The 27847-nt window shown below is 52.4% G+C and overlaps 1 protein-coding gene and 1 non-coding gene across 22 annotated transcripts; both read right to left on the reverse strand.

Moving 5' to 3' along the window:
* Positions 1 to 1881: 1881 nt before the first annotated feature.
* Positions 1882 to 27718, reverse strand: Fbf1 (Fas binding factor 1). 21 transcript variants are annotated; one of them, XM_063270180.1, is made up of 30 exons: positions 27032 to 27701; positions 24879 to 24953; positions 23818 to 23845; positions 22479 to 22520; positions 20823 to 20907; positions 18861 to 18909; positions 17794 to 17844; positions 16692 to 16830; positions 15179 to 15256; positions 14232 to 14348; positions 13838 to 13973; positions 13571 to 13704; positions 12879 to 12978; positions 11274 to 11744; positions 10197 to 10298; positions 9817 to 9911; positions 9589 to 9647; positions 8292 to 8447; positions 8045 to 8145; positions 7725 to 7931; positions 7024 to 7131; positions 6807 to 6946; positions 6608 to 6726; positions 5563 to 5685; positions 5300 to 5485; positions 4698 to 4874; positions 4486 to 4623; positions 4287 to 4404; positions 3354 to 3463; positions 1882 to 2100 (listed from the first exon to the last, which is right to left on the reverse strand). In XM_063270180.1, the coding sequence occupies exons 2-30, from the start codon at positions 24879 to 24881 to the stop codon at positions 2017 to 2019; spliced, it is 3456 nt and encodes a 1151-aa protein (XP_063126250.1). In that variant the 5' UTR covers positions 24882 to 24953; positions 27032 to 27701; the 3' UTR covers positions 1882 to 2016. The 21 variants fall into 21 exon arrangements, 20 of the variants coding, with proteins under 20 accessions (XP_063126250.1, XP_063126249.1, XP_063126255.1 ...); XM_063270179.1 differs by having other exon boundaries at positions 25033 to 27701; XM_063270185.1 differs by having other exon boundaries at positions 10197 to 10283; positions 11274 to 11741; positions 20823 to 20904; positions 27604 to 27675.
* On the reverse strand, positions 23062 to 23185 carry Scarna4 (small Cajal body-specific RNA 4). Its single transcript, XR_005490899.1, has one exon. It is a non-coding gene; the product is annotated as a small Cajal body-specific RNA 4 (non-coding RNA).
* Positions 27719 to 27847: the final 129 nt, after the last annotated feature.

Consider the following 27847-nt stretch of genomic DNA (forward strand, 5'->3'; position numbering starts at 1 on the left):
CTGATCCTTTAGACCCACAGTTCTCCCTCCATATAGCTTTGATGTGGGACTTATGTGTTAAGAGGATCAAGTCCCAGTGGGCACCATGCCTGCCTTGTATGCCACATTCTCCCCTATGTGGCATCCAGATGTGGTTGTGGCTTGGCCTGGGAATACCTCAAACCCCAGCCCTGCTATGTATCACTTTGTCACACTACTATGTATCACTTCATGCAGGGTTTGCAATCTCTGAAGGTGCTTTTTCACCCCCAGGCAGGGATGGCGAATTACACACTCCAGTGTCCTGAGGTGCTAGAGAAGAGGGTGTAATCATAGAAGCCGTGGCCTGGCTGCCTCCGTAGGTCAGCTTTCTCCAGAGGCGCCTGCCTGTTTTGTGGAGTTTGTTTTCCAGCAAATAACAGGAGCAGGAAGCAAACACTGTATTCTGCGTTTTCTTTTTCTTTTGAGGCAAGCAAGCTCTCTCTACATAGCTCTGGCTGTCCTAGAATTCACTGTGTTGACCAGGCTGGCCTCAAACTCAGAGATCCGGGCTGGTGAGATGGCTCAGTGGTTAAGACCACTGATTGCTCTTCCAGAGGTCCTGAGTTCAAATCCCAGCAACCACATGGTGGCTCCCAACCATCTGTAATGAGATCTGATGTTCTCTTCTGGTGTGTCTGAAGACAAACAAACAAACAAACAAACACCCTCAGAGATCCACCTGCCTCTACTTCCCGCATACTGGGGTTAAAGATGAGCACAGCCTCTCATTCTGTAGTCCAGGTTGATGGCTTGAACCTTCCTGTAGCTTGTCTTGAACTCGGGCAATCTCATTCCCTCAGACTCCTGAGTGTAGAGAACAAGTGAGAGCCACCGCACCGGGTCAGGTCAGTTTTCTAATAACGAAGGGGACGCTGGCAAATTCTAAGAGTCAGACCTTAGGGACGTAGCGGATGATGCAGCTCAGGGGAGAAGCATTTGCTTCCAGAGTGTACGGCCCCAACAATGCGAAACCAAACAGAACTCAAAGGACTAGAGCAGGTTAATGGGGCAGATATCAAGGTTGCAGGTGCCTCCAGGAGAGGGTCTGAAGAGAGCAGCTGGGCCACAGCCTCTGGTGCTCCTCCTGCTCCTCCTCCTCCTCCTGCTCCTCCTCTTCCTCCTCCTCCTCCTCCTCCTCCCCCTCCTCCTCCCCCTCCCACCTGCTCCTGTGTACACGCCCTCTTAGGTGGGAAGGGAGGAAGTTCTCTGAATGGAAGCTGCTGGGCAGCAACTGCAGATTCTCTGAGTCCTAGGTCGGCTGGATCATTTCCCCTCTGCTGTCCCTCTCCTGATGTCCTACTAGAGGCTCTTGGCTAGATAGTGGCAGCCGGCCCCAGTGCTCCTTCCCAGTCTTCAGGCAGAGTCTCTAGCTCTCACAATCTCCCTTCCTCCTCTGCTTCTCCCCACCCCACCTCTACTCCTTACAGCTCCCCACCCAACTCTGGTGGGGACCTGGGTAGGCCAGAAGAAACCAGTGCTGCTGAATTAGCTGGTCACTGGGAAGTAATGGGACTGTGTGTGAGCTGCCGGGGGGTGAAGCTCGGAAACACTGAGGCACAGGGAGCCCCAGCGGCCACCCTTGCCCCTGGCCAGGCCTCCCACTCACTCAGCTAGAAGGCCCTTCTCCTTCTTCCCATTTGAAGGACCTCTCAGGGAAAGTAAAGGCTGTTCATGGTGTACTACCCTACTGCCCTGAAGTGAGCCCCTGCCTCAAAAGTAGCCCAGACATAAGGGACCCCCAGTGGCTGCCGTGGAAGCAGGTACGAGCTGGGGTCTTACTATGAGACAAGAGCGGGCGATGGGCAGTAAAGTAAGATGGCCTGACTGTCCCACAGCACCTGGGAAGAACACACAGAGCCCTGTCCATACAAGAACTTGTAATCAGGCCCTGGGTAGTGCAGTACGTTCTGAGGAGCCTTTCATGGACATGGGAGCTGGTCGGCCGTGGGAGAGAGCTGCAGGGCCAGATGCTCGCCGAGGAGGCAATGGGCATTTTCAGGCAGAGTGGTAAGCCATATTGTAAGGCGCTTTCTTCAGAGTCTCCAGGAAGAACTGTTCATTCTCCAAGAAGTCATGGTCCTGTGAGGCAGATTCAGCGAGTGCTTACTCTCTTGTGCACTGACGGGACTCCTGATACTGGAGGAGCCAGCCTGCACTTAGGAGTCCCCTCCACTGGGAAGCAGGAGGGGTGTGGGGAAGCCGAGGCATGGAGTGAGACAGGCCGTGGTCTCAGTCCCCACAAGAACTTGAGAACCTTGGAGTTTATCAGCAATGGCCTCATGTCTCTGGGCCTGTGTCTTTGTGTGCACGCCTGTAACCCCAGAGCTTGGAGGGAGGATTCTGAGGCTGGCCTGGGCTACAGAGTGAGATGAGGCTGGCTTGGGCTACAGAGTGAGACTCCCATCTCAACCAAATAAGCAAACCAAAGCGAAAGGGAAGAGAGGCCGCTAAGGGTCTAGCTCTGTGGCAGTCGATCAGGCACAGCTGCCCTCATGCAGGGCTGTGAGGAGGTTGTTTATGATATATGGAATCTTCAGTGTTGCGCCCAGCATGTGGGACATGCTCCTCACTGGTGTCACAGGTCATTTGCAGCTCCAGGGGGACTGCAGCCTTGGACAAGCTGCCTCCCCTGCTTTAGTTTTTAGCTGGCAGGTTTCATTGTGCAGCCCCAGCTGGCCTAGAACTTGCTATGTAGACCAGGAACTGGCCTGGAAGTCAGACATCCACTTGTCTCTGCCTCCAAGTGCTGGGATTAAAGGTGTCTGCTTAGCGTTTGTTGTTGTTGTTGTTGTTGTTTTAATTCAAATTTCAAAGCTGGGCTGGAGAGATGGCTCAGCGGTTAAGAGCACTGACTGCTCTTCCAGAGGTCCTGAGTTCAAATCCCAGCAACCACATGGTGGCTCATAACCATCTGTAAAGAGATCCGATGCCCTCTTCTGGTGTGTCTGAGGACAGGTACAGTGTACTCACATACATGAAATAAATAAATCTTAAAGGCCTCTTTGTTGTTGTTGCTGTTGGTTTTTTTGAGACAGGGTTTCTCTGTGTAACAGCCCTGGCTGACAAGCCACTCACTCTGTAGACCAAACTGGCCTCGCGCGCTGGGATTAAAGGTGGGTGCCTCCATGGCAGGTGCCTCTACGGCGGGTTTCAAAGTCAATTTTCGACAGGGAGTAACACTGGGGACTGAATCCAGGCCCTGTGCAAGCTAGACCCATTCTACCATTTACCAACCCCAGTCCTAGCGTCTGCTTTAGTCTCCCCTTATGAGCCATGGAGGCAGCCGCTTGTTGTGAATGTAAGTTGAGGCGTGGCGGCCCCATGGGACTCACCTCCTCTGCTGTGTGCTTCAGCAGCAGCAGCTTGGCAAGAAGGTGTGTGGGCATCTGCACGGCAGCCGTCTGGCTACGCTGAGGAGCAGTGGAAGCAGGGGCCTGGACAGCTGGGGAGAAAGGCAGGAGGCAATGTCAGGGGAACTGAGGGGCCTGGTTTTTGTCTGTAGGAGCTGCACCCACACTGCCCATGAGAAGAACCAGGCCAATGCCCTGGGACTCTTCCAGAGAACCCAGGTTCCAAAATTCCCTGGACATACGTGGAAGAATACAGCATCCTGTAACTAACTGCAGGTCCAGGGGATCTGGCCTCTGTGGGTGGCAGGCACAGAACCCACACGCAGCATTTTTTCAAAGGACAAGACAGACTGTGCTAGATCAGGACACTCAGTAATGTGCACAGGCACACACACACAGTAGAAAAGGGAGAGAAGGTGTGGGGGCCTGCGGTGGCTGAGCACCTGTAATCCCAGCACAGGGTGGCAGAGGCAGCAGGAAAACTCTGAGTTCAAGGCCTGCCTGGTTTAAGGTGAGACTGCAGAGAAACAAAAACAATTACAATGGAAAGAAATGCTGGCTCATTAGTCCCTGCACTCAGGCAGAGGCCGAGGCAGGAGAATCTCTGACTTCAAGGCTGACCTGGTCTACACAGAGAGTTCCAGTCCACCCGGGTTGCATAGTGAGCCCCTGTCTCCAAACAAACAAAAATACTCCCCTCAAAAAGGAAGGTGGGGCGAGAGAGGGCTCAACAGCTGACACACATGTAACCTAGCATGCAGGATGCTGAGGCAGGAGGATCCGAGTTTGAAAAGCAAGATCATATTTTCAAACAAACCCCCAAAACAGTGGCTTCTGGCAGCCCCTAAACTGAGTAGCTTCCAGTAGCCCCCGTCACTTCCTCTCAGGCTGTGTCCATCCTCAGGAGTCACTTACCATCCAGGCTGGAGGCTGCTGGGCCCTGGGCTCTGGGGGGCAGCCCTGGAAGGCTGGAAGGTGCTTCCTGCCGCACGCGGTCCAGCTGCAGCCGCTGCTGGGCCAGGCTCAGGTGCTCCTGTGCCAGCACCAAGGAGAGAGACTCAGTGGGCGGAAACAAAGGTGGGCCTGAGGGACAAGAGGGGGACTGGAACCTTGCCTGATGCACACGCTGCTCCTGCTGCCGCAGCCACTCCTGCTGCCTCTGGACCACCTGCAGCCGGCCCTGCTGCTCAGTCTGCATCTGCCGGGCCTCCTGCAAGGCCTGCTCACCCTCCTCATACTTCTTGGAGGCTACCTGCAGGGAGGCCACGGGGTCAGGGCCGGCTGGAATCAAATGGTGGCTTGTACCGCAGCCCTGCCAAGGCACACCTTACTCATGTGTTCCACCTCCTGGGCGCGGGCCTGGAGGCGCAGGCTGGCTTTGTGCAACCTGTCCTTCTCTAGTCGGAGCTCTTGGCGCTCTCTCTCCAAAGCCTCCCTCTCAGCAATCAGCTTTTCCTCCTTGGCCCGGAGCTCACAGGCCCTAACTGTCAGCTCTGCCTGCTCCTGCAGAATTCAGAGACATTGCTGTAGTCACTGATCCAGAGCGACACCAAGTCCATGCAGCCACTGGGGGTCCCCACCTCTGGAAGTGGACAGTTGAACAAGGGGCTTCTGACATGGACCAGAGAGGCCTGGGGCCAAGCTTGGAGGTTCCTGCATAAGCCACACAAATTGTCATGTCCAGTTTCTCCGAATATCAGTTTCCTTACTTAAATACCTGAGTCAAAGGAACCAGCTAGCAAGTAAGAGAAACATGCATACAGTGCCTCAGAAAAGGCAAGTTCCCTGCACTGCTCACCACTGTTCAATTTCTGTACTTTGCTATGTCTTAGCTGTGTTCTTAGTGCCTGGCCTGGGACCTTTTGTACTCAGGCAGGAGGGGTTCAGGGCCCCCTGGCCATGCTTGGTCCTGGAGGCTCTGGGCCTACCTTGGTCAGGCTGATGATGGTGCTCTCTCGCTGGGTGTCTGCGTGCATCGCCCTCTCAGCCTCGCGCTCTGCCCGCTCCTTACTCAGCTTCTGCTGTGTGAAAAACTCAGCCCACTCTGCTGCCAGGCGCCGCCGCTCCTCCCCACACTTATTCATGACTGACTTCTGCTCCTCCAGCAAGGCGCTCTGTGGGGGTAGTGAGGGCTGAGTGAGTGTCGGGCAGGAGCGCTGGGCTCAGCAGCTGGGTGTGGCTCTGCACTCACCTTGGCTCTCTCCAGCTCCTCCCTCTCCATGGCAACCTGCTGGACCATGATCTTCCTCTGCTCCTCCAGAGTGCGTTGGGCTGACTCTGCCTTGGACTTCTCAGCAGCCACCCGCCAGCGTTCCTACAAGGCCCAGGGCAGGGCTGAGGCCTGACTCCACTCTGGGAGCAGGCCAGGCTGTTCCAGAGGAGCTATGCAAATCTGGCTTCTCTCATGCTGCCATAAACTCCTCATTTTCAAAACAATGTGAAGTGACAGGTGCTTGAGGAGAGACAGGCACTTGGGGGGTGACAGGCGCTTAGGGAGAACTGTCCAGGTCCAGCTCCTGCAATTCTGAATTAGGAGGCTCCAGTACCCAGGTCAAAGTGCACCTCACAGAAAGTTCAGGAGCGCCCTGCCCTGAACCTCCAGATTGGGCCCATCACCTAGCAGCCTCAAGTGCTAGGAACCCAGTTTCCATAAGCATGACAGCGCAAGTTCAGAAAGTTTAGCTTTCCTTAACCACTAAGCCTTAGGGCTGGAGTCGTGGCTCAGCAGTTAAAGCACTGACTCTTCAGGAGACTGGGGTTCAGTACCAGTACCCCAGAGAGTGACTCGCAGCTGTCTGTACTCCAGCTGCAGAGGACATGACTGGCTTTTCTGGCTGCTGAAGACAAAGCAACCCCTACACATAAAAACAAACCAAAGAAGGCTAACAATTCACATCTGAGTGACGTGTGGGGAGTTCAGACATCCTTGCACATGAGGGGCGAAATGACATTTAGTAAGCAAGCGTGTCTGTCCCAGAGCACAGGTATCAGCCGATGTGACTGACAGGTCTGAGGAAGGGGGCAGTGCAGTGATGGTGGGGGTCAGTAGGATGGCTTTGGGGCCGTTAGCTGATGCCTGGTGTCAAGTGGCCCAACCCAGGGTTGAACAGAGAATCAGGAAGAGACAGGAAGAAGGCCTCGGTCACGGTGTGCATGGCTATTGGCTAGGATCAAGTGCAGAGTGGCTGAGTCCCAGGCCCTCAAGGACAGACACCTGTCCATCAGGACAGACTCACCTGCTCCAGGAGCCGGCTCTGCTCACTCAGGCGGACTTCCATCTTCCCGATGACCTCCTGTAGCCTGCTCCGCTCTTCCTCCATGTCTCGTTGCTGCCGGCCCAGCCTCTCCTGCAGAGCTGGAGGCAATAAATACATGGGGAGGTCACTGCCTGCCTCTGTCCCGACATGGGGGCCCCACTTACAGAGAAGGGGCTACCTCGCAACTGCTCATCTTGCTGCCGAATCCCCAACTCTCGTTCCTGTGAGGTGGTGACGTGGGAGGCCTCCACACGGGAGGACAGCGTGTTCAAGCTGCTGGAAAACTTCTCCATCTGCTCGATGATGCCGTTCAGGGACCTGAAGGATCATCAGGGCATCTCATCCCAGGGACAGCCAGGATGCCCTCAGGTGGCAGCACCCGGCAGCACACATACCGAGTATGGGAGGTAGCACTGGTGACAGCATCGATCTCTTGGTCCTTCAGCATTTTCAGCCGCTGTAGCTGGTGCTCGTGGTCCTTGCGCATCTCTAGGATGGACGCCCTGAGGAAATGGTGCAGAGGCAAGGAAGGCCAAGGGTCACTGTGAGGGACCACCCGACAGATGACACCAGAGAGCAAGAAAGAACACACCTCTGAGCACTGTCTCTTCCTCTTCCTTCAGGTATAGCCTCATTGCCTCAGTTTCCCTGGCTCGTCTCTCTGATCTATTGCTGCTCCCATGCCACAGGCAACCTACTGCTCAGCAAAAGTCACCTTTTACAGTGCAGGAGGACGCTGTCCCTAACACTGTGCTAGCCCATGAGCTGCTCTGTCCTCCGGAGCCCTTAGGTGTCAGTTTCCTTCTCATTCAGAAAGGCTCAATGCATGACGTCCCAGACCCTCCCATCCCGGAGGAGTGGGCAGAACCCTGTCCACAGGGGGCAATGGATGCTGCGCTCAGCCTTGAGGCTTCATCTCAATGGGCTGAAGGGAAAGAGGAGTCTGTACACAGGCTGCAAAGCCACCCTGCGCTCTCATGGGCACTGTTGTCGGTCAGCCAGTCCTCACACGCCTACTCCTCAGTCCCCTGTCCTGTCCTCTGGCCAGTCCTTGCAAAACCACTCCTGACTCCACTCCCCTGCCTCATGCCCTTACTGCTGAAGCTCCCGAAGCCGTGCAACCTCCTGGTCCTTCTCCTGCTCAGCCATGGCCATCTGCCGCTGGTGCTGGGCTACGAGCTCAGTCCTGGCCCGCTCAGCTTCCTGGCAGTACGATGCATGCTGAGCGGACAGCACCTCCTTCTCTCTGCGGAGCTGCTCCTCCCGCTGCTGGTAGGATGTTTCTAGCACCTTGACATGGCTTCTGTCAACAGAACACCCGCCTAGAGGGCCATGCTGAGCGCAATGGCAGGTCCTGGGTCCAGGAAGATGGGAACCTGAGCTCAGGCAGCCCCCGAGGCTGGAGCCAATGGGTACCTGTGCGCGTCCTCAATGAGCTCCAGGTCTGCCTGGTGCCGCTGCTGCAAACTCTCCAGCAGCATCCTGTGCTGGCTACGCTCCAGCTCCAACTTCCGCACCTAGGCGTGGACGAATCCATGGGTTCTTCAGCAACCAGACTCCGAGCTTGTGCATCCAGTCCTCCCTTCCTCCCTCCTGGTGATGCTTCCAACCACTTCCCACGAGGAAGTGAGTGGTCCTCGCCTCGCTGCCCTGCAGCTCTCACCTGGGCCTCCAGCTCTGACAGCTTGGTCTGGCTCTGCAGCAGCTCAACCTGAAGCTGGGCAGTGCTGCTCTGAAGCTGCCCTTGGGCTGCCAGGAGCTGCTTCTGGAATCCCGAGCCTGGCAGCAGACTCTGCATCATGGACTCTGGGAGGAGGGTCTGTGGGGGAGGACAAGAGCTGTTGGGGTGACAGGACTCCTGCTGAGCCTCTCCACCTTCAAGTTCTCTGCTTCTGGCCATCTGTTATAGGTGGCTCTTGCAGGATAGGACCTGGGCGTGCCCTCTGCCTTGTAGCGCTCTCCCTTTTATTCCAGTCAGGAAACTGAGCACCCTCCTTCCCCAAGAACACCCTCCTCAGTGAGGAGAGGTCTGTAGCCTCCATTATGACAAAGCTTCCAACCCTAGTCCATTAGGTTGGGCTTAGAGGCCTATGTTGACAGTTGGTTCCCTTCGCCCATTGTTTCCTGGGATACATTACATTCCTAGCTGTCACACCTGCTGGGCCTGGGGGAAGATGCAGAGATATGGAAATCAGGGCTTCTATGCTTTTCTTTCTTTCCTCCCTCTCTCCCCACCTCTCCCCTCTCTCACTCTGTAGTGAGGGCTGGCCTGGCATGAAACTATAGCCCAGGCTGGCACCAAACTTGGTTCTCCTGCATCAGTCTTCTGGACTAGGATTACAGGGGTGTGGAATGGCCATGGTGGTTCGTGAATGAGAGTGGCCCTCAAAGCCTCATATTTTATATACTCGGTCCCTGGTTAGTGGAACCGCTTGGGAAGGATTGGGAGATGTAGCCTCGTTGGAATCGGTGTGGCCTTGGAGGATATATGGAATCAGAGGTTGGCTTTGAAATTTCAAAAGCCTATGCCAGACACACACACACATTCATACATTCATACATTCATTCATTCATTCATTCATTCATTCATATTCATTCTCTCTCTCTCTCTCTCTCTCTCTCTCTCTCTCTCTCTCTCTCTCTCTCTCTCTCTCGCTGGGGACTGAACCCTGGGTCTTGCCCATGCTAGGCCAGGCTGCACTGATGCTTCCTCACTGCAACATTCCAAGCTCCTCAAGCACAGCTGCTGTCAGTTCCCCACTGACGCTGAGCTACACCAACTCACTCGGGAGCAGAGAGGCTAAAAGTTCAGGAAGGTGCTGATGGGGGACAATGTCCTACCGGATATAGATGTATGTTCTAGCAGAGTATCAACTCCAGGTTCTTCGTTGTCTCTGAGCAGGGGAGAATTTTTCTCTAGGCCCACGACCTATACCTGTTTGTCCACCTTCCCTACCTACCTGGATAGGCACAGAGAGCCCGGTAGGTTCCTGGGAATGCGGGATGTAAACTGCAGGCTCTGAAAGTCACAACAGAGAAAAGAGCAGGAGGCTCAGAGGCCTGCAGAGCTTGCTCGGCGCCAGGGAGGATCTAGGGAGAGTCCTTTGTCACTCATCGTCCAGAGTCCCCAAAGGAGCTCACGGCACCCTCATCACCCAGGGCTGGCCCAAGCAAAGGTGGAAACAAACCTCTGCTAGAGAAGTCCCCAGAGGCAGAGGCCGTTCCTCTCTTGGGGTCATCTACAGGGACAACAGTGGTAGCTTGGCTCCAACTCACGGGGGCCCTGGGGATATAAAGGTGAGGGTGTGTTGAGTAGCTTCTGTGTAAGACAGAGGCAGGGAAGGTAAGCAACGGAACACATGGAAACCCAGGGGACTGTCTAGCACTGGTGGCTGGTAAAGAACATGCTATGTCCCCTCAGACAGCTCTGTCATCAGGTGACCAGGCACAGATGCTGCATACATCAGAGCCAATAAGCCACCTTGGCTCTCAGCACAGCTATCTCCAGGGAAGGAGCCTCGGCTGACCCCACCTCTTCTCTCCCCCTCGGCCCTATCTTTGGACATACCCTGTGACAGCAGGCCTGACAGCTGCAATTCCTTGTGTGGTTGGTCTTGAGGCTTCTCCAGCAGAGGCCTGCTCAAGGACCTGAGTGCTAGCGATAGGAAGGCTGAGGAAAGTCCATGGAAAGGGCTCGTGGGAGCCACAGGAAGACAGTCCCAGACACGCTCCCAGCATAAAGCTTAAAGGTTGTCCTCTTCCTGTGCCTCTGTCCCCACCCATTTTTTGGAATTCTCTCCAGGATGGGCTGCTGCCCTTCTACCTCAGCATCCATCATGGTTCAGTACCACAGCAACAATGGGCGCATCACACAGTGCAGTCAGGCTCAAGCACATCACACAGTGCAGTCAGTCAGGCTCAAGCGCATTCATCCTTGCTCCGCCTTCAACTCTCCTGCTGCTCACAGCTTCTCCAGAGCCATGGGCCATTCCCTCCTACCATCTCCTCTTCAGTCTTGGCTCTCAAGGCAGAGTCAAAGCTGCCCTCCCAAAACTAGGGCCCTACACGTCACACCGTCTCCGGCACGTGTGCTGGCTACAAGGCTGTCTCTGCTCCCTCTGGACTTGGCCTTGTCAGCCCCCTGCCTTCCTGCCTATAAAGGTCACTTCCCACCCACCCTCACTCACTGCCATCTTGTGGTTCCCAGGAGCTGCCCTCAGCATCTGTGTTTATTCAAACACTACCTGGAGGACACAGGACACTCGACTCACACATGCGCTAGCCACTTTTGACCCAAGCCAACAGAAAAACCAACACTTGGCACAGTGGGTCTCTTTGCCACTTTGAATGGTGCTGTGGACAGGGCCTCTGCTCAGAGGAAGGGACAGTGGATCTGCCACCTCAAAGCTCCCTTTGTTCTCTCTTGCCCAATCCAGTCAGCACCTGTCCCCACAGCAGTCACGACTGTCCACACCTGGACAACTCTTTCTTTCACGCCCGGAAGAGGAGAGGCAGAGCTGAGCTGGTACCAGTGCACTAAGCAGATTCTCTATCAGAGAATGGAGGGAGCAGTCACGGTGGGTAAGGTTGGCCCCTCAGACCCTGCCAAGTCCTTTCTACTAACCAAAGTAGCCCATGCTCATACCTGCTAGCAGGGATCTGACTCCGTGACCCTGGTGAGTTCAGATCCTTGGAGGGCCCAGTACGCTCTTCTCTGGCTAGATTTTGGGATTTCTTCTGAGATATGACATGGCTCAACCAGTCATCCTCTTTCTCCTCAGAGGCTTTCGGTGAGGAGACCTGGCTGGCTTTGACAGAGGGCCTTGCACCCTTGGCTGGTGGCTTTGCTGCTGAGGGAAGTCCAGTTGGGACAGAGTGTGGCTCTGGGGCTGAGGGCTGGTTTGTTGGAGGTAGGAGAGAGGGTGTCATGGCTGAGTCTTCCTGTTGGGCCTTTTGAACAGGAGAGGGAGACAGCAGGTCCAGGTCATCGTCCTTAAGGCCTAACCAGTCGGCTCCTCCTTTCCTGGGGTGGATAGGACTGGAAGCTGGTGGAGGGCTCTGTTTGAAGCTTAGGGTTTCTCCCTTAAGGTCTGGGCCACCTTCTCCCAAGAACCTGCTTCAAGACAAAGAGGAGGCTGTTGGACAGGGAGGAAATCCACCCCATTCGCCCTCTATCAGCCTTACCCTCTGCTGTTAAGGGAGCTCATATCTGGCCCATAGCAAACTGGGTACGGGAGCTCACACCTGCAATCCCAGCACCTAGGAACTGAGGCAGCACTGCTGTGAGTTCAAGGTTAGCCTGTGCTACAAAGACCCGTGTGACGACAATAATGGAATAACAGCAATGAAACTCCCACAGCAGTGGCGCACGTCTCAGCAGGCAGACTGCCTGTCTGCCATATCCTAAGCTCGGGCTCCATCCCCAGCACTACAGCCAACCAGGCATGGAGCTGCATGCCTGCTACTCCAGCATTCTGCCCAGGGTAGAGCCAGGAGGACGATACATTTAAGGTCGTCTTTGACTACATAGCAAGTTAGAGGCCGGCCTGTCTCAAAACACTGGTCAGTGTCACATAAGCAGAGCTCCGGGGAATCTGACATCCTCTCTGACCTCCTCAGGCATCAGGGATGTGCATAGCACAGACACACATGCAGGCGAAACACATAAAATGATGAAGTAAATCATCTCGAAACGAAGATGTATGTATACTCTGGGGCTGGAGAGATGGCTCAGTGGTTAAGAGCACTGATTGCTCTTCCAGAGGTCCTGAGTTCAATTCCCAGCAACCACATGGTGGCTCACAACCATCTGTAATGGGATCTGATGTCCTCTTCTGATGTGTCTGAAGACAGCTACAGTGTATGCATATACATACAATAAATAAATTTAAAAAAAAATGTATACTCTGGGGAAATTACACATCCAGCCATTGGTCTGTTTCCGTAGCAGACGAAGACATGGCCAGTGGCACGGCTCCTGGAAGGAGAAGGGCCCACACTCCTGCAGAATGGTGGCTGTGATTGTAACAGCCTTTCACGGCATTCAGGGCTTCAAGCAGAAGTAGGCCCATTCCTCCTTCTGCTTCTGAGTTAGGGTAGCAGTGAGGCGCTGGTCCATCCACCTCTGCCTGGGTAATGGGAGCTCCTGGCTTCCCTCTCTCTAGCCCCTGTCTACTCATGACTGCCGGGAGGGCTGGGGAAGGTTACAGGGACAATCCCATCCTGCAGGCTGACTTCCCCGCGGTCTTACCTGACTGACTGCCTGCGGGACTGTCGGCCCTCAGAGGAGGCCACGGTAGGCTGGTAAGCCCCAAAGGTGAGGATCTCGTCATCCCAGCTGTCTTCCTTGTCTGTAAATTAAAGGACATGAACATGACTGAGAACCAGGAAAGCCAGACTCTTTGCAGGACCGGGCAGACGCAGGCAAGTGCTCTACCACTGAGCAACGCCTGCAGCCGCGGGGAGACAACTAAACAATTGGCGGTCATAAGTCACACAGGTACAGAAATCCGGGGGGGGGGGGGGGGGGGTGCCCGACAGCTGATGGGTAGATCCGTGAGTGTCAGCAACAAGTGTTTGGAAGGGAAGCTTTTGATACAGGCTGTGGTAAAACTGGTTTGAGCCAGATCTGATGGCTCACACCTACGATCCCAGCATGTGGGAGGCTGGCACAAGATTTCATGAATTCAAAGCTGGCCTAGAGTCATATGCTGTCTCAAAGAAAGGAAAAACTGGGAATCCTAGCACTAGGGAAAGCAGAGACAAGCAGATTCTTGTGAGTTCAGGGCCAGCCTGGTCTAAATAGTTTCAGGCTAGCCAGGGAGACCCTATTAACAAAACAAGACAACAACAAAACCCAACAGGTCAGGGGGCCAGACAGAGAGAGCAGTCACCTCATAGCCGATACAGACTTCTCCCCTCCCATCCTCTTGGCAGCCTCACCCTCTGGCTTCTGATACTTCTTGTCTAACTTGAACTCTCTGCGTTCCCCAGTGCCTGGGCGAGGGAGGAGCTTGGCAGCTGTGCCCCGACCCAGCAGTTCATCCAGCTTGGAGCGAGCAGGGAGGGGCCCTTCCCTGAGGGACAGGGTGTAGGGAAGGAATGTGTTATGACAAGGGGTTCCCATGCTGCCCCAACCTTTGAGCTTGCTTTTCTCTGGGCCTTAGGCATTAGCCTGGTCAGGGGCTCCCGAGTCATAAGGACCCTTACTGGTCTCCTGCCTTCTTCCTCTCTGCCTTGGGGCTGTCTTCAAAGCCCAGGGTGGTCATGATGTCATCCCCTTCATCAAAGAGAGGTTCTTTCTTCCGGATGGGTGTATCCCCAGGAGTCAGAGGAACAGAAGGACCTAGGAAAGAGAACCAAGCCCCAGTGCTGGGTGACTGAATTGGGTGGGTGGCGGCAATGGTCTACATTTGTCTGGTTTGTCTAGGGACCTCGACTCTAACTGCTACAGGCTCACACACTTACCTCCTTGCTCCTGGCACCTCACCTGATAATTTCTTGGTTCTGGACAGAAAGACTCAGGCCTGCACTGCTGAGGTCTGGCTCTGTACTAGAAAGCTGAAAAGACCCCAGGGACTAGGAATAAGCCTCTCTACCCTACCTTGGCCTGCGGCTGTGCTGGGGCTCTTGGGAGCAAGTTTGCTCTCCGTTGCAGGTGGCTTCTTGGCAGTCTCTTCCTCCTCATCAGAGAGAAGCCCCGCCAGCGGGTCCTCAAAGTCTCGTGGCCAGAAAGAAAGAAGACAGAGATCAGACTGCGGCGCTCTGCTTGGGACACACAAGCTGGAAGCTGAGGCAGCCATCACTCATGCATAACAAGCTCTTGGCATCCAGAGGGTGGGGTCTGTGGGGGAGGGTAGACACAGAAGGGCTTCAGCAAGGGGGTAGGGAGTTGGGTGAATCCTGGGGATCCTAGAAATGTCCTTTTTCTTTTCTTTTTTTTTTTCTCTTTTTTCATTTTTCGGAGCTGGGGACCGAACCCAGGGCCTTGCGCTTGCTAGGCAAGCGCTCTACCACTGAGCTAAATCCCCAACCCCCCTAGAAATGTCCTTAAGACACGAATTCAGGGCTGGAGAGATGCCTCAGTGGTTAAGAGCACTGACTGCGGGCTGGAGAGATGGCTCAGAGGTTAAGAGCACTGACTGCTCTTCCAGAGGTCCTGAGTTCAACTCCCAGCAACCATATGGTAGCTCACAACCATCTGTAATGAGATCTGATGCCCTCTTCTGGTGTGTCTGAGGACAGCTACAGTGTACTCACATACATGAAATAAATAAACCTTAAAAAAAAAAGTACATGAATCCATTTGTGAAGAAAAGGGACTTTCTCCCCTTTTATTTTAAAAAATTCCTGGCTTCAAAGTCTTTGCAAGTAAGTTCTGCAAATATCCCAGTGGACAGAACACTCGGGTCCTCTGGGAACTCTTGAGGACTAAACTGTAACCAGTTGTCTTGACTTAACACAGGCACTTGGCTTTCAGCATCTTTACTCAGACTGCTCTCAAGCCAAGCAGTCCAGAAAGTGGGGGTGGGGGAGACAGGACTCTGATACCTTCAAAGGAAAACTTCTTGTACTGAAGCCCAAACCTGCTGGAAGCTGGTGGTGGCTTCTTAGTGGGAATGGCGTCCCCTATAGGAAGCACAGAGAAAGCAGTCAGGGGCTGGGGTTTCCATGGTTTCCTCCACAGCTTGATTTTGGAGCCCCAAGGACAAAGAGAGAGAGCACTTGCTTTTGACAAGCTGAGGTCTTGGCACAGCCATGGGGGAGTCCACACCCCACCTCCATTCTCCTCTGAGGCCCTGGAGGGGAGACATGGTTGGCAGCACCCTCTACACCCCCCCCCAGGACTCACTAGAGACAGCCTGGGAGACCCATAAGCTGCCATCAAACTTCTCTCCTTTTTTACAGTGCTGGGGGTGGAACCCAGAGCACCAATGCACAGGTAATTTTTCTGTCACTGAGCCATACTCTCCAGCCCAAACTTTGCATTTTAAGGTCCTCTAGAAGCTGCCTATGTTGGACTCGGGTGTATTGAACAGTTATATGTCGACTTGACACAGCTTGAGAAAATGCCTCCATGAGATCGCACTGTAGCAAGCCTGCAGAGCAGTCTGCAGTGGTTCTCAACCTCCCTCATGCTGCGTGAAACCCTTTCATACAGTTCCTCATGTTGTGGTGACCCCCTATCCCCACCATAACATTTCATTGCTACTCTATAAGTGTAATTTTGATACTATTAGGAATTGCAATGCCAATATCTAATATGTAGGCCAGATCTCTGATATACAACCTCCGTGAAAAGACTGCTAGACCTCCAAGGGGGTCGTGACCCACAGGTTGAGAAACAGTGCTGTAAGGCATTGTCTTAATCAATGGGAAGGGCCTAACACCTTGTAGGTGGAGTCATCCTGGGCTGGTGCTCTTGGGTTCTATAAGAAGCAGGCTGAGTAAGCCATGTGAACAAGCCAGTCAGCAGCGTCCTCCAAGGCCTCTGCATCAGCTCCTGCCTCCATGTTCCTGCCCTGTTTGAGTTCCGGTTGTGACTTCCTTTAGTGATGGACAGTGATGTGGAAGTGTAAGCTGAATAAACCCTTTCCTCCTCAAGTTGGTGTTTCATCACAGCAACAGAAACCTTGACTGAGACAAGGAATGGAACAGACCTTTTTCCACACAAACACACAATTTGATCCTTGATCTCTTCGTCCTAGGCATGCGTGGTGGTTTGAATAAGAATGGATCCCACAGACTCATACATTTGAAATAATTACAAGCATTAGGAGGTGTGGCTTTGTGGGAGTGTCACTGGGGGGTAGCCTTTCAGGTTTCAAAAGCCCACACCAGGCCCAGTGTCCTCTCTCTGCCTGTGGGTCAGGATATAGTTCTCAAGTACTAGGGCAGCACTCCATGCTCCCTGCCATGATGATAATGGATGAAACTTCTGAAACAGTAAGCAAGCCCCCAAGGAAATGTTGGTTTTTTATAAAAGTAGCCTTGGTGTCTCTTCACAGCAACAGAACGTTGACTAAAACAATATGGAAAATTCACAAGACCATCGTCCACGTACCTTTCTCATCAGCTGTCAATGTGCCAGCAGGTTTGGGCTTGCTAGGTACTTCTTTCCCAGAGGCCTTTGCAGTTCCTTTGCCAGAGGGTGGGTGAGACTTCATCCGACCAAAGAGATCATCGTCCATGCTGTCCAGGTCCTAGGGCAGCAGGGAGAGCGAAACCTGATGTCTGGAAGGTGTGGGTTGATGTCTAGGTCCCCCCCTCAAGGTCTCTAAGCAAAGTCTTGGCTTCAGGCGGTGGTGTTAAGAGGTGGGAACCTTGTGAAATCCCTGGTCATTGGTGGCAGCTTGGAAGGAACTGTAGAGCTGCACCTGTACTTTCTCCCCCACTGCCTGCCGTTTGCCTCCATCACCAGAGGCTAAGTCAAGTCCCACTCCCAACTGAGCTACAGAAATGCCCTGTGTAACGCAGCGCTGTGTAACGCAGTGCTGTGTAACGCAGTGCTGTGTAACGCAGTGCTTTGCTGTGCCAATGCAGAGCTGACTGACTTAGAGAGGAGAGGAAACTCGTAGGAAAGGAAAGAACTTGGAGCCAAAGGCAAGGCAAGCAGAGTGGGCCGTGGGAACTGGATCATGAGACTACATGAGACACGAGGTCACCACAAGGAGCAATGTGAGGACATGCAAGTCATGCTCAGCACCAAGGTCTGCTGGCCTTGGGGACATGGAGACAAGAAGAAAACAGACACAGAGCTTCACAAGGCTGGGACCATGGTGAAACAGGATAAGAGTGCTGCTGACTGAGACGTGAGGGCCTGAGGGGCTGAGGTGCAGGCAGGCTACCCAGGCACATGAGTTTATGTGCTTATTGGTATAAAGATTCATTCCAGCCCCGTCTGATGAGCCCTCCTGCCAGGGGATTTGGAGTGAAACATAGGAAAGAGAAGGGACAGACGTTAGAGGGGCTTTATCATGCTCTGCCCCTCCAGGCAGTAGTAGGAGATGTCAGAGACCCAGCTAGGAAAGTCTCTTGGCTCCCATTAGAGACCTGTGGCATAGACTTTCCAGGGTCCAGATATGAAGAGTTATAAAGGAGACGTAGTGTGGACTGCTGGCCCCCGACGCCCACCCCAGCCTTGAAGAGGCATAGCTATTTACTACCTTCATGTTCTGCAAGAAGACCTGTGGGTCTGCATCCGAGTCACTGGAGACCTGAGTCCACGGGAGGTGAAAACACAGGACCTAATATCAGTCAGGACCCAAGAGCACATGGGGGTCCCCAGCCCTAGTCACCCTGCTTTTGCTCTGTTCAGGCAGAGAGCTTGACAGATGGGACATGAACAGGAAGGTCTCTTACGCCCACCCTCCAGGGATCGGCTCTTTGACATCAAAGCTGCCCCTCTGTGAAGACCTAGAAAGTGTTCCCAATGTCTGCCCTTCCCAGCTGCAGAAGCCATGTCCTCCACAGGGCTGAAGGACGACCATTTCCTAATCATGCAGCCATTCGACTTGGGTGTTCTCATGGAAGAGGCGAGTCCTAGCCCCTGCAGTTGGGAGGGCCCTACCATCCAGCTCGTTTCTCTAGTGAGAAATGGATGTAGTTGGGTCCGTTCAGCAGTCCATGGGCATTGCTCTACTTTAAGAATCAAGTACAAGGGGTTGGGGATTTGGCTCAGTGGTAGAGCGCTTGCCTAGCAAGCGCAAGGCCCTGGGTTCAGTCCCCAGCTCCGGAAAAAAAAAAAAAAGAATCAAGTACAAAGCTGGGGGCATGGTGGCACACGGCATAAGCCAGCCAGAGCCACACAGTGAGACCCTATCTCAAAACCCAAGATGAGCCAGGCAGTGGCACACGCCTTTAACCTTAGCACTTGGGAGGCAGAGGCAGGTGCATCCCGGAGCTCGAGGCCAGCCTGGTCTACACATTAAGTTCCAGGACAGCCAGGGCTACACAGAAAGATCTTGCTTTGAAAAACCAAAATAAACAAACAAGAAGGGAAAGAAAAAGTGCAGGCTGTGCATGAGCTTGCGCATCTGCAAACCCTGATCCTGTCTGGGGCTGAGGCAGAAGGCTCACATACAGGCTGGCTAGGGCCAACAGTGAAAAATCTACCTCAGAATGAAATGAAATCATCCAACTCCCTGACTTTCCTGAACCCCTCTGTGAGTAGCTCTGGGCCATGCCGGTCTCTGTCAGTACGAGGTCAGGGCTGAGGAACGGATTGGCTCACCTCAGCATCGGCTGCTGCCAGTCCCCCAGCACTGTCTTTTGGGAGGAACCTGCAAAGAGACGAGGTCAGTAACGGGCCCTGTGTCTAGACAACTAGAGTTTTAAAAATTAAGACTGAGGTGACCACTTAGCATGTGCAAGGCCCTGGGTTCAATCCTGGTATCAAAAAAGGAAGGAAGGATGAAAAGAAAGAGGGAGAGACGAAGGAAGGAAGGAGGGACGGCAGGCCGGCCTGGGGTAACGGGGCACACCTGTAATCCCACCACTTGGGAAGTAGAGGCAGAAGGGTCAGGATGACTTAGGGCCACGCTCAGGCACATATCCAATTTCAGGCCAGTTTAGAATGCATGGGACCCTATATCACAGAGTTGTAGCTCAACCTTATAGTCAAAGTGAATTTGGAGAGATTTTTCCTGAGGACGGAGATAGTTTTGTGTTTTGTGGTGCACACCTTTAATCCCAGCACTTGAGAGGCAAGGGCAGGTGGATCTCTGTGAGTTCCAGGCAGCCAGGGTCATGTAAGGAAACCCTGTCTCAAAAAACAAAACACGAATCCAAAGACCACATAGCGTACAACTTTCGTACTTAATTTGTGTTTCTACCTTTTTTTTTTAAACATCTGTAATTTTTTTAATATTTATTCATTTATTATATGTAAGTACACTGTAGCTGTTCAGACACACCAGAAGAGGGCATCAGATCTCATTACAGATGGTTGTAAGCCACCATGTGGTTGCTGGGATTTGAACTCAGGACCTTTGGAAGAGCAGTCGGTGCTCTTAACCACTGAGCCATCTCTCCAGCCCGTTTCTACCTTTTTTAAAAGCAGTGAAGTCGGGGTTGGGGATTTAGCTCAGTGGTAGAGCGCTTGCCTAGGAAGCGCAAGGCCCTGGGTTCGGTCCCCAGCTCCGAAAAAAAGAACCAAAAAAAAAAAAAAAATAGTGCACAGCAGTGAAGTCCTGTAAATATAAATTGTTAAATAATGAATAATCATTGAGGCCAAGGGAATAGCTCCACCAGGAAGTGCCTCATCAACATCTTAAGCATCCCCACCCCCAGCACTCACTTAAAAAAAAACTGGGTGGTCTTGCATGCTGCAGCCCCAGTGCTGGATGGAGGAGGGGCACACAGAGAGGGGGATCCCTGGAGCTCCCTGCTGACCTGGTCAGCTGACTGGAGAGAAGAGCAGGAGATCATGGCTCAAAGGAAGGTGGAGAGCCAGAGTGCAAAACGCCCAAAACTGACCAGCTCACACTCACTACTTAGCTATGGTTAAAGCCAGGCACTGTACACTGTAATCGCAGAGTTTGGAAGGCCGAGGCAGAAGGACTGCTCCAAGTTTGAGGCTAGTTCACTCTGGGCAACATGGTTAGTACCAAGCCAGGCATAATTACACAGCACGATCCTGTCTTAAAACAAACAAAAATAAAACAAGCTATAAAACTAAGTAGCAAAACAAACAAAATTAAAAGAGAGGATTGATTGATTGATTGATTGACTTTTGGTCTCTCTCTCTTCTTTCAAGACAGGGTCTCACTATAGCCCTGGCTGGCCTGGAACTTCTATGTAGACCAGCCTAGTCTCAAACTCGGAGATCCATCCACCTGTCTCTTCTGGGATTAAAGGTGAGCCCTACCCTACCTAGATGAAAAGACGAAAGAAAGGTGGGGTGTTCGTTCTCAAGAGATCAAACAAGTTTGAAGAGTGGGGATCTGAGGCCATCCCTCATTTTGGGATAAGGAAACTGAGGCTAGAGAGGTCCCGTATGACCCAATAGACAGATGGAAGGGTAGAACCCAGGCCTTCAATCCCCAGCCTGGAGTCCTTTTACTCTCTCAGATTCCATCAATAATGAGAGATGAGGGGATACGCTGACACTTGCAACATTAATGGTGGCCACTGGCAAGAACGGAGTGCCATTGAGGGACAGAGAGCTGGACAGAAGGGTGACAAGAGTGCTTACTTTGCCTTTGAGGAAAGCCACTGAGGTGAACTCGATGTGTCTTTGGCATGTGACGCTGTCTCAACAGGCTTCTCAAGCAGTACTGCTGGAGCAAGGGGAACAAGAAGAGACATGCTGTCAGTCACTGTCAGTCACAAGGCAGGGGCGGCGGATCCTCCACTAAGCCGACTCCTACACTTGCCACAGAAAGGCAGCTTGTTGGCATGACAGGCACAACCTGATTCCACCCTATAAACGTGAGTGGAAAAGGTACAATTCCAAGTAGGAAGCTAATCCCAGATGCCAGGAACACCATGGACAGGTCAACTCACTCTCCCTGCGCCACATGAAAGGGCAGAGACACAAAGGCTTTCCCAAAGTTCTAACCACAGGCTCAAGTACATGAGCTCTCCCTGGAAACAGGAACCCCTCAGTCCTGTCCCTCAGTGCAGCGGCATGGACGGACACATACACTAAGCAGCTAGCTGGATATGACCGCTCATGCAAGAGAGTCTAAGGCAGGAGGGCTTCCAGGAGCTTGAGGCCAGCCTAGACTACCTGTGAGACCTTGCCTCAAATGGAAATGAATTGGCCAGCAGGATGGCTCGGCAGGTAAAGGTTTCCACCAAGTCTGATCAGCTGTGTTCAATTCTTGGGACCCCCACACACAGTAGTTGTCTCTGACTTTCACATGTGTGCTATGGAAGGAGAGTGCACCACCCCTCCAAAAACAAACAAACAAACAAACAAACAAACAAGCCCAAGGGATTGCTCAAAGAAGCATTATGTAAGGAAACTGGGGCTGGAGGAAGTGGCTCAGTAAAAGAGCACTGGGGCCTGAGCTCCACTCCAGCACTACAGAAAACCTGGAGAAGACCAAAGGGCAGACCATCCGAAGACTCTCACAACTCTGTGCCCCTTCACAAACCAGCCAAGCCTCTGAACAGACACGTCTCCAAAGATGACAAAGAGCAAGTGTCACACGGGATAAGCGTCACACAGGAAGACACTCAACAGCAGTGGGAACAGAATTCCAGCCACTCATGGCCTGGCCAAGACCAAAATGATGGGAAAAGCCAGACCTGGTGGCACAGGCCTGTGCTCACGGCTGCTCTGGAGGCAGGATGGAAAGTTCAGTGACTCCCTAGGCCAGTGTGAGTTCAAGACCAGCACAGGCACCACACCAAAAAGTAATGAATCACAAATGAAAGGTAATAAAAACAGGGTCGAGGTGCCAAACACTGCTGCTCAGAGCTACACCGGCTACCTACAAACACTGCTCAGAGCTACACTGGCTACCTAACATGAAATCAGGCCCTGGGGTTGATCCCCAGCTCAACAAACAAATAAACAAGAAACCACAAATCAATCGATCAATCAAACAATAAAACAAAGAAGGAGTAAGCGCTGGTGGGCAGGAAGAGAGCAGGAGCTTCCAGCATCGCTGTGGGAGGCACAGTGGAATGGCTGCCGTGGGAAACCATTTGACAGTTTTCGAAAATTAAAACAGGGTCACCACATGGTCCAGCAAGCACTCTGGCAATTTGTGAGAACTGGTCCTCTCCGTCCCCGACCTGGGTCCTAAGGCAACTCAACCAGTCAGGCTTACACCGTCACTGGCTGAACCTCTTACCAGCCTCCCCTCTCCTGCCCAGAAAGAAAGTAAGGGGCACTTACTGTCATCTCCCAGGAGGTCACCAAGGACGTCATCAATGGATCCTGAAAACAAACGGGCCATCAGGGCTTCAGGAACCAAGAGAGTGGTGCTTGTAAACCTGAAGGCCTGAGACTCGTGTCCCAGAGTTCCCAGATCCCAGACCTCAGGCTGACATCGACCTTCCCTGGCCAACAGATGATTTCTAACAGTGGCAATCGATGATGCCTTGTTGACCCCTCGGCTAGTTTAAAGTAATTTCCCCAAAGAATGACGATGGTTTCCAGTGAGATATCCTTTTACCCACCTGACCCAAAACACAAAAGCCAGCACTCAGTCTTCCAGCCTCCAAGAGGCCAGCACGGCTCTCCGAGATGGCATCTACGCACATGCAGGCTCTCTCACGTACCCCTGTACCCTAGAGCTGGACGGACTGCACCCTTCCAGTTACTTTCTGACGGAGACACAGTGGGCAAGCATGTTTGAAATGATTCTCCCAGACAGCTTTACTTGCCTTGACCTCCCTTAACTTCAAACAGCACGTCCCTGAATTCAGAGCTCAATGAGAAACCTCTTTTCTAAAACCTCATTTATTCACTTGATTTTAAATGCTGGGCAGCAGTCAGCCCTGCGGCTTTCTCAGTAAGGGCTGCTCTCTCCACCCCTTTGTCTAGGAGGAGTGTATCGGCAGAGTCTTGCTTCATCAGACTCAGCCGTCTTCTTTTCCAGCTCTTTGGAGAGGGTCTCTCTGCACAGCCCTGGCTGTCCTGGACCTGTGTAGAGCAGACTTGCTGACCCTGAGAGACTAGCCTGCCTGCACCTGAGTCCTGGACTCCAGGGGTGACCAACACCCAGCTTCCTTCTTTTTTTTTTTTTTTTTTTTTTTCTTTAAATTGGAGCAGAAATGCGTGTCCTGACACTCCTGTGGAGGGCAGCAGACAATCTGCAGGAGTCGCTTCTCTCCTTCCTTCCACCACTTAGGTCCAAGGGGTTCAGGGTATCAGACATGAGACACCTTAACCTGGAGTCAGCTCTCTCCTCCCAGGCCTCAGATACCTCTACCTGCTGCTTCTCACTCACCAGCTTGTTTTGTTTTATTTATTTATTTATTTATTTTTTTATTTTTATTTATTCATTTATTAAAAAGGATCTCAGCCAGGTGGAGGTGACACATGCCTTAATGCAGCACATGGCATAGGCAGGCAGATCTCTCTGAGTTTAAGACTGGTCTGCTTTGCATAGTGAGTTCTAGGACAAAAGAAGAGAAAAAGGAAGGAAGAAGGAAAAAGGAGAAGGAAGGAGAAAGAAGAGGAGGAAGAAGAAGAGGAGGAATACTTGGATTACAGGTGATATTCCTCTTACCTTTCAATCCTTTCTTGGCTTTCAGTGCCTAAAATGGGGAGAAAATCACATTAACAAAATCCAGCCACGAGCATGTGGTAGAACTGGGCAAGAAATGTGCTTTGCCTTTCTCTAGGCCCTGGAGGAAGGAGCATTTGCAGATGAAGTCAGTTCTGTTTTCCTGTAGCTCCTGAGAATGAATTTACTCAGAGCAGAGCCAGGCTGTGGACAGACACTTCTCTGAGTTACAGATACCGCACGTAAAACCCTCCCAGAGGCAGTAACCGGAAGGTTCTCTTCTGTGTCTGAAGGGTCTAAAGACACTTCCAGTGTCCCCCAACAACTGGTGGGGGGCTGTCCCTAAATCTGTTGCCCGCCTGTGGATCCTGTTCCCCTAACTGAGCTGCCCTTCTGGCCTCAGTGGGAGAGGACTGGCCTAGTCCTACAGTAGCTTGATGTGACAGAATGGGGTAATACCTGTGCAGGAGCTCCCCCTTCTCAGAGAACAAGGAGGAGGAGCTGTGTGAGGGAGGGTACCAGGAGGGGGCCTGAGATTGGGATAGAAAGTGAATAAATTAGTGAAAAACGTGTTTCTGGCAGGAAATTCAGAGGACTCGGAGGTTCAGGATATAGGCCACCATGGCCCTCACCTTCAACACTAGCACGTAGAACTCAGAGGCAGGTGGATCTCTATGAGTGCCAAGCCAGCCTGGTCTTCTACATAGCAATTCCAGGCCAGACAGAGTGACAGGGAGACCATGCCTCACCAAAACAACAAAAATAGAGGCTCAAGGGAAACGCTGCTCATTGCTTAAAGGTTTGTTTTGTGGAGGCTGGGGGAGGCTGGGAGGGGTCTCCCTGTGTATGCTGCCCTGGAATCACAAGAGAGCAGCCTGCCTCTGCCTCTACCTCCATGTTCTGGAATTTAAGGCCCAGCTCAATGCATAAGTTTTTCTAATGCTGCCCTTCCATGGGACCATCTCCTGGTCCTTGCCACAAAACTTCTATTCTATGCAGTCAAGATGTTGAGGGTGGGGTGGGGTGTGCCTATTTTCCCGAGCCTTGGGCTATACTCTGCCTACCATCCTGGCTTTGGGGCTTTCTGCAGCTCCTCACTGTCCAGTCATGTGCACTCTTGCCCAGCAAGGTCATCTTCCCTAATAGAGAAAATCAAAGGAACTGCTTAAAAGCTGAAGCTGGGGGGCTGAGGATTTAGCTCAGTGGTAGAGCGCTTACCTAGGAAGCACAAGGCCCTGGGTTCGGTCCCCAGCTCCGAAAAAAAGAACCAAAAAAAAAAAAAAAAAAGCTGAAGCTGGAGAGACAGCTTAGGAGCCAAGAGCACAAACTGGTTTTGCAGAGGACCTCAGTTGGGTTCCCAGCACTTGCGCTGGATAGCTCACAGGCCCCCCGGAACTCTAGGCCTCAGGCATCCAAAGGCATCTGCACCCACACGCACACATACTTTCATATAATTAAAAATAAAACCTTTTTTTGCAAGAATATGTAGTTTAGCTGGACATGGTGGCATAGCCCTGAAATAACAGATTTGGGAAGAGGTTTTAAAAAAAATTCAGCAGCTCAAGGCTAGCCTCAGCTACAAACCAAATTCAAGGCCAGCCTGGGCTCCATAAATCTCAAAAACAAACAAGCAAATACACTAATACATAAATGCTGCACTTACTAGCGCTTAGCTCCAAGGGTCCTTCACTTAAAGAGCTCAAAGCCCAGTGAGGGAGGGGTGGCACATGCCTTTAATCACCACCCTCAGGTGGTACAGACAGATCTCTTGAGTTTGAGGCCATCCTCAGTACAGTCAGGAATTGGTCAAACCTATTTCTATAAGCCCAGAATTTATGAACTGAGTGCCATTCAGCGAGTAAGGGTGCTTTTGGCACCACCCAACTTGTCTGAGTTGGATACCCTAGGGCACACAAGATGGAGGGGGGTAGAAAATTGACTCCTGCAAGTTTTCCTTTTACCTCCATGTGCATGGGTGCCCCACTACCCCAAATGAATAAGTGAAGTTAAAAAAAAAATTCCTGAGGTGGGTATGATAATACATACCTGGTGTCAACCCTAGAACTTGGGAGGCTGAGAGGCAGAAAGGTCACAAGTTCTAGACAACCTGAGGTATGTAATAAAAAAAAAAAAGTGGCCTGGAGGTGGTAGCACTCAGGAGGTAGAGACAGGAGGATTTCTAAGTTTGGGCCCAGCCTGGTCTACAGAGTGAGTTCTAGGAAAGCCAGGATTACACAGAGAAATCCTGTCAAACAAAACAAAACAAAATCAAGACAGAGATGAGCACGGGTTGCTCCTCCAGAGGAGCTGGACTGGATTCCTGGCACCCACGTGGGTTTACAATCTCTTGTCACTCCCATTAGGGACAGATGCACTTTTTGACTGCCCAGAACACTTCATGAATGTGGTGTACAGACACACTGACAAAACACCCACACACATAAAATTTAAAAAATGAAGAAGAAGGGGTTGGGGATTTAGCTCAGTGGTAGAGCGCTTCCCTAGCAAGCGCAAGGCCCTGGGTTCGGTCCCCAGCTCCGGGAAAAAAAAAAAGAATAAGGAAAAAAAAAAAAGGAAAAAGAAAAAGCTAGGCATAGGGGTTGGGGATTTGGCTCAGTGGTAGAGCACTTGCCTAGGAAGCGCAAGGCCCTGGGTTCGGTCCCCAGCTCCGGAAAAAAAAGAACCAAAACAAAAAAAAACCAAAAAAACCCAAAAAACCTAGGCATAGTGCTTCCTACTCTCAATCCCAGCACTTGGAGGCTGAAGCAGGATTGCTATGAGTTAGGGACCAGCTTTAACCACTATAGTAAGTTCTTGGGCTAGGGTGATTGGGGGAGGGGGTAGGTATTGGCCTTTCCTTGGCTTGGAGAGTGGTTTTTTTTTTTTTTTTTTTTTTTTTTTTTCTTTTTTTCGGAGCTGGGGACCGAACCCAGGGCCTTGCGCTTGCTAGGCAAGCGCTCTACCACTGAGCTAAATCCCCAACCCCGGAGAGTGTTTTAAAAGTAGCCCTGGAAGTGGTGAAAAGCCAAATGGAAAGGGAAAACACATCCTGGCCCAAATCCCTTGCCAGGAATCTCTCTGTACGCAGTATCCAATACAAAGCCTGACAGTGAGTTCTGGTTTCTTCCCTCACCGATGGTAAACATTTCATATTGGGAACAGATTTTCCCAGCATTCCCTACCTCCTTTTTGCTTCTTTCACTTCACCCAAACCCACCTTCACATGCCTAGGAAGAAAGGCGGCTGCGGCGCTCATCTGTCTTCTTGGTGTGCCTAGCCTCTTACTAAAATGCAAAGTGTACTGGGGTTGTGGACACAGGGGAATGCTTGTGTTTCTCCTGTGCAATGGCAACTTTAGCGACCTACAAGTCCAAACGCGTTTTGGCTCACATCACACCAAATAACTTGTGCTATCTCCTATGTATTCCGTCGCAGCTTCCCAGACCTGGAGGGACATTTCCTAGGGGCGGCTTGTAAAGGCCAAAGTATCCCAGAATAACGTCTTCACATATTCAACCAACTGCATGAAGGCATTTTAAAATTCGCGAACCCGCCCCTCAGCCACAGCGGTTCCGGGAGTGCCGCGCCAGGCCAGGCATGGTGCCCCCTCACTGTTCCATCCCGCGCGCGCCCATCCCATCGGAACTCAGATACAGCCGTGCTTCTCCCTAGTCCTTTGGGGCCCTGTTAAGAGCCGTCCTTTCAGAAACAGAGCCACGGAAACCCAGCCCAACCAGAGCCCCGGGTTCCGACTCCACTCAGTCCGCTCGGATCCGCCAGGCCTACCACCTCTGCACCGGCGACATTCCCACCACGCCGCCTCCGGCCTCAAATAGAAGGTGGAGTGGAGGATTCTAGGAACTGTAGTCTGCCGCCCGTTCAGTAGTGGGCCGAACCACAGGAGGTGCCGGGAAGGACTACATTTCCCAGCGTTCCCCGCAGCGGGGGCAAGGCGTCAGTTGGATGCTCCGCGAGTCGCTAGGAGCTATCTTAACGTCACTCCCGTGAAGCTCGGGAGGAAAATCATCTCCCG

Source organism: Rattus norvegicus, chromosome 10 (assembly GCF_036323735.1).
Source record: "Rattus norvegicus strain BN/NHsdMcwi chromosome 10, GRCr8, whole genome shotgun sequence".
Lineage (NCBI taxonomy): Eukaryota > Metazoa > Chordata > Mammalia > Rodentia > Muridae > Rattus > Rattus norvegicus.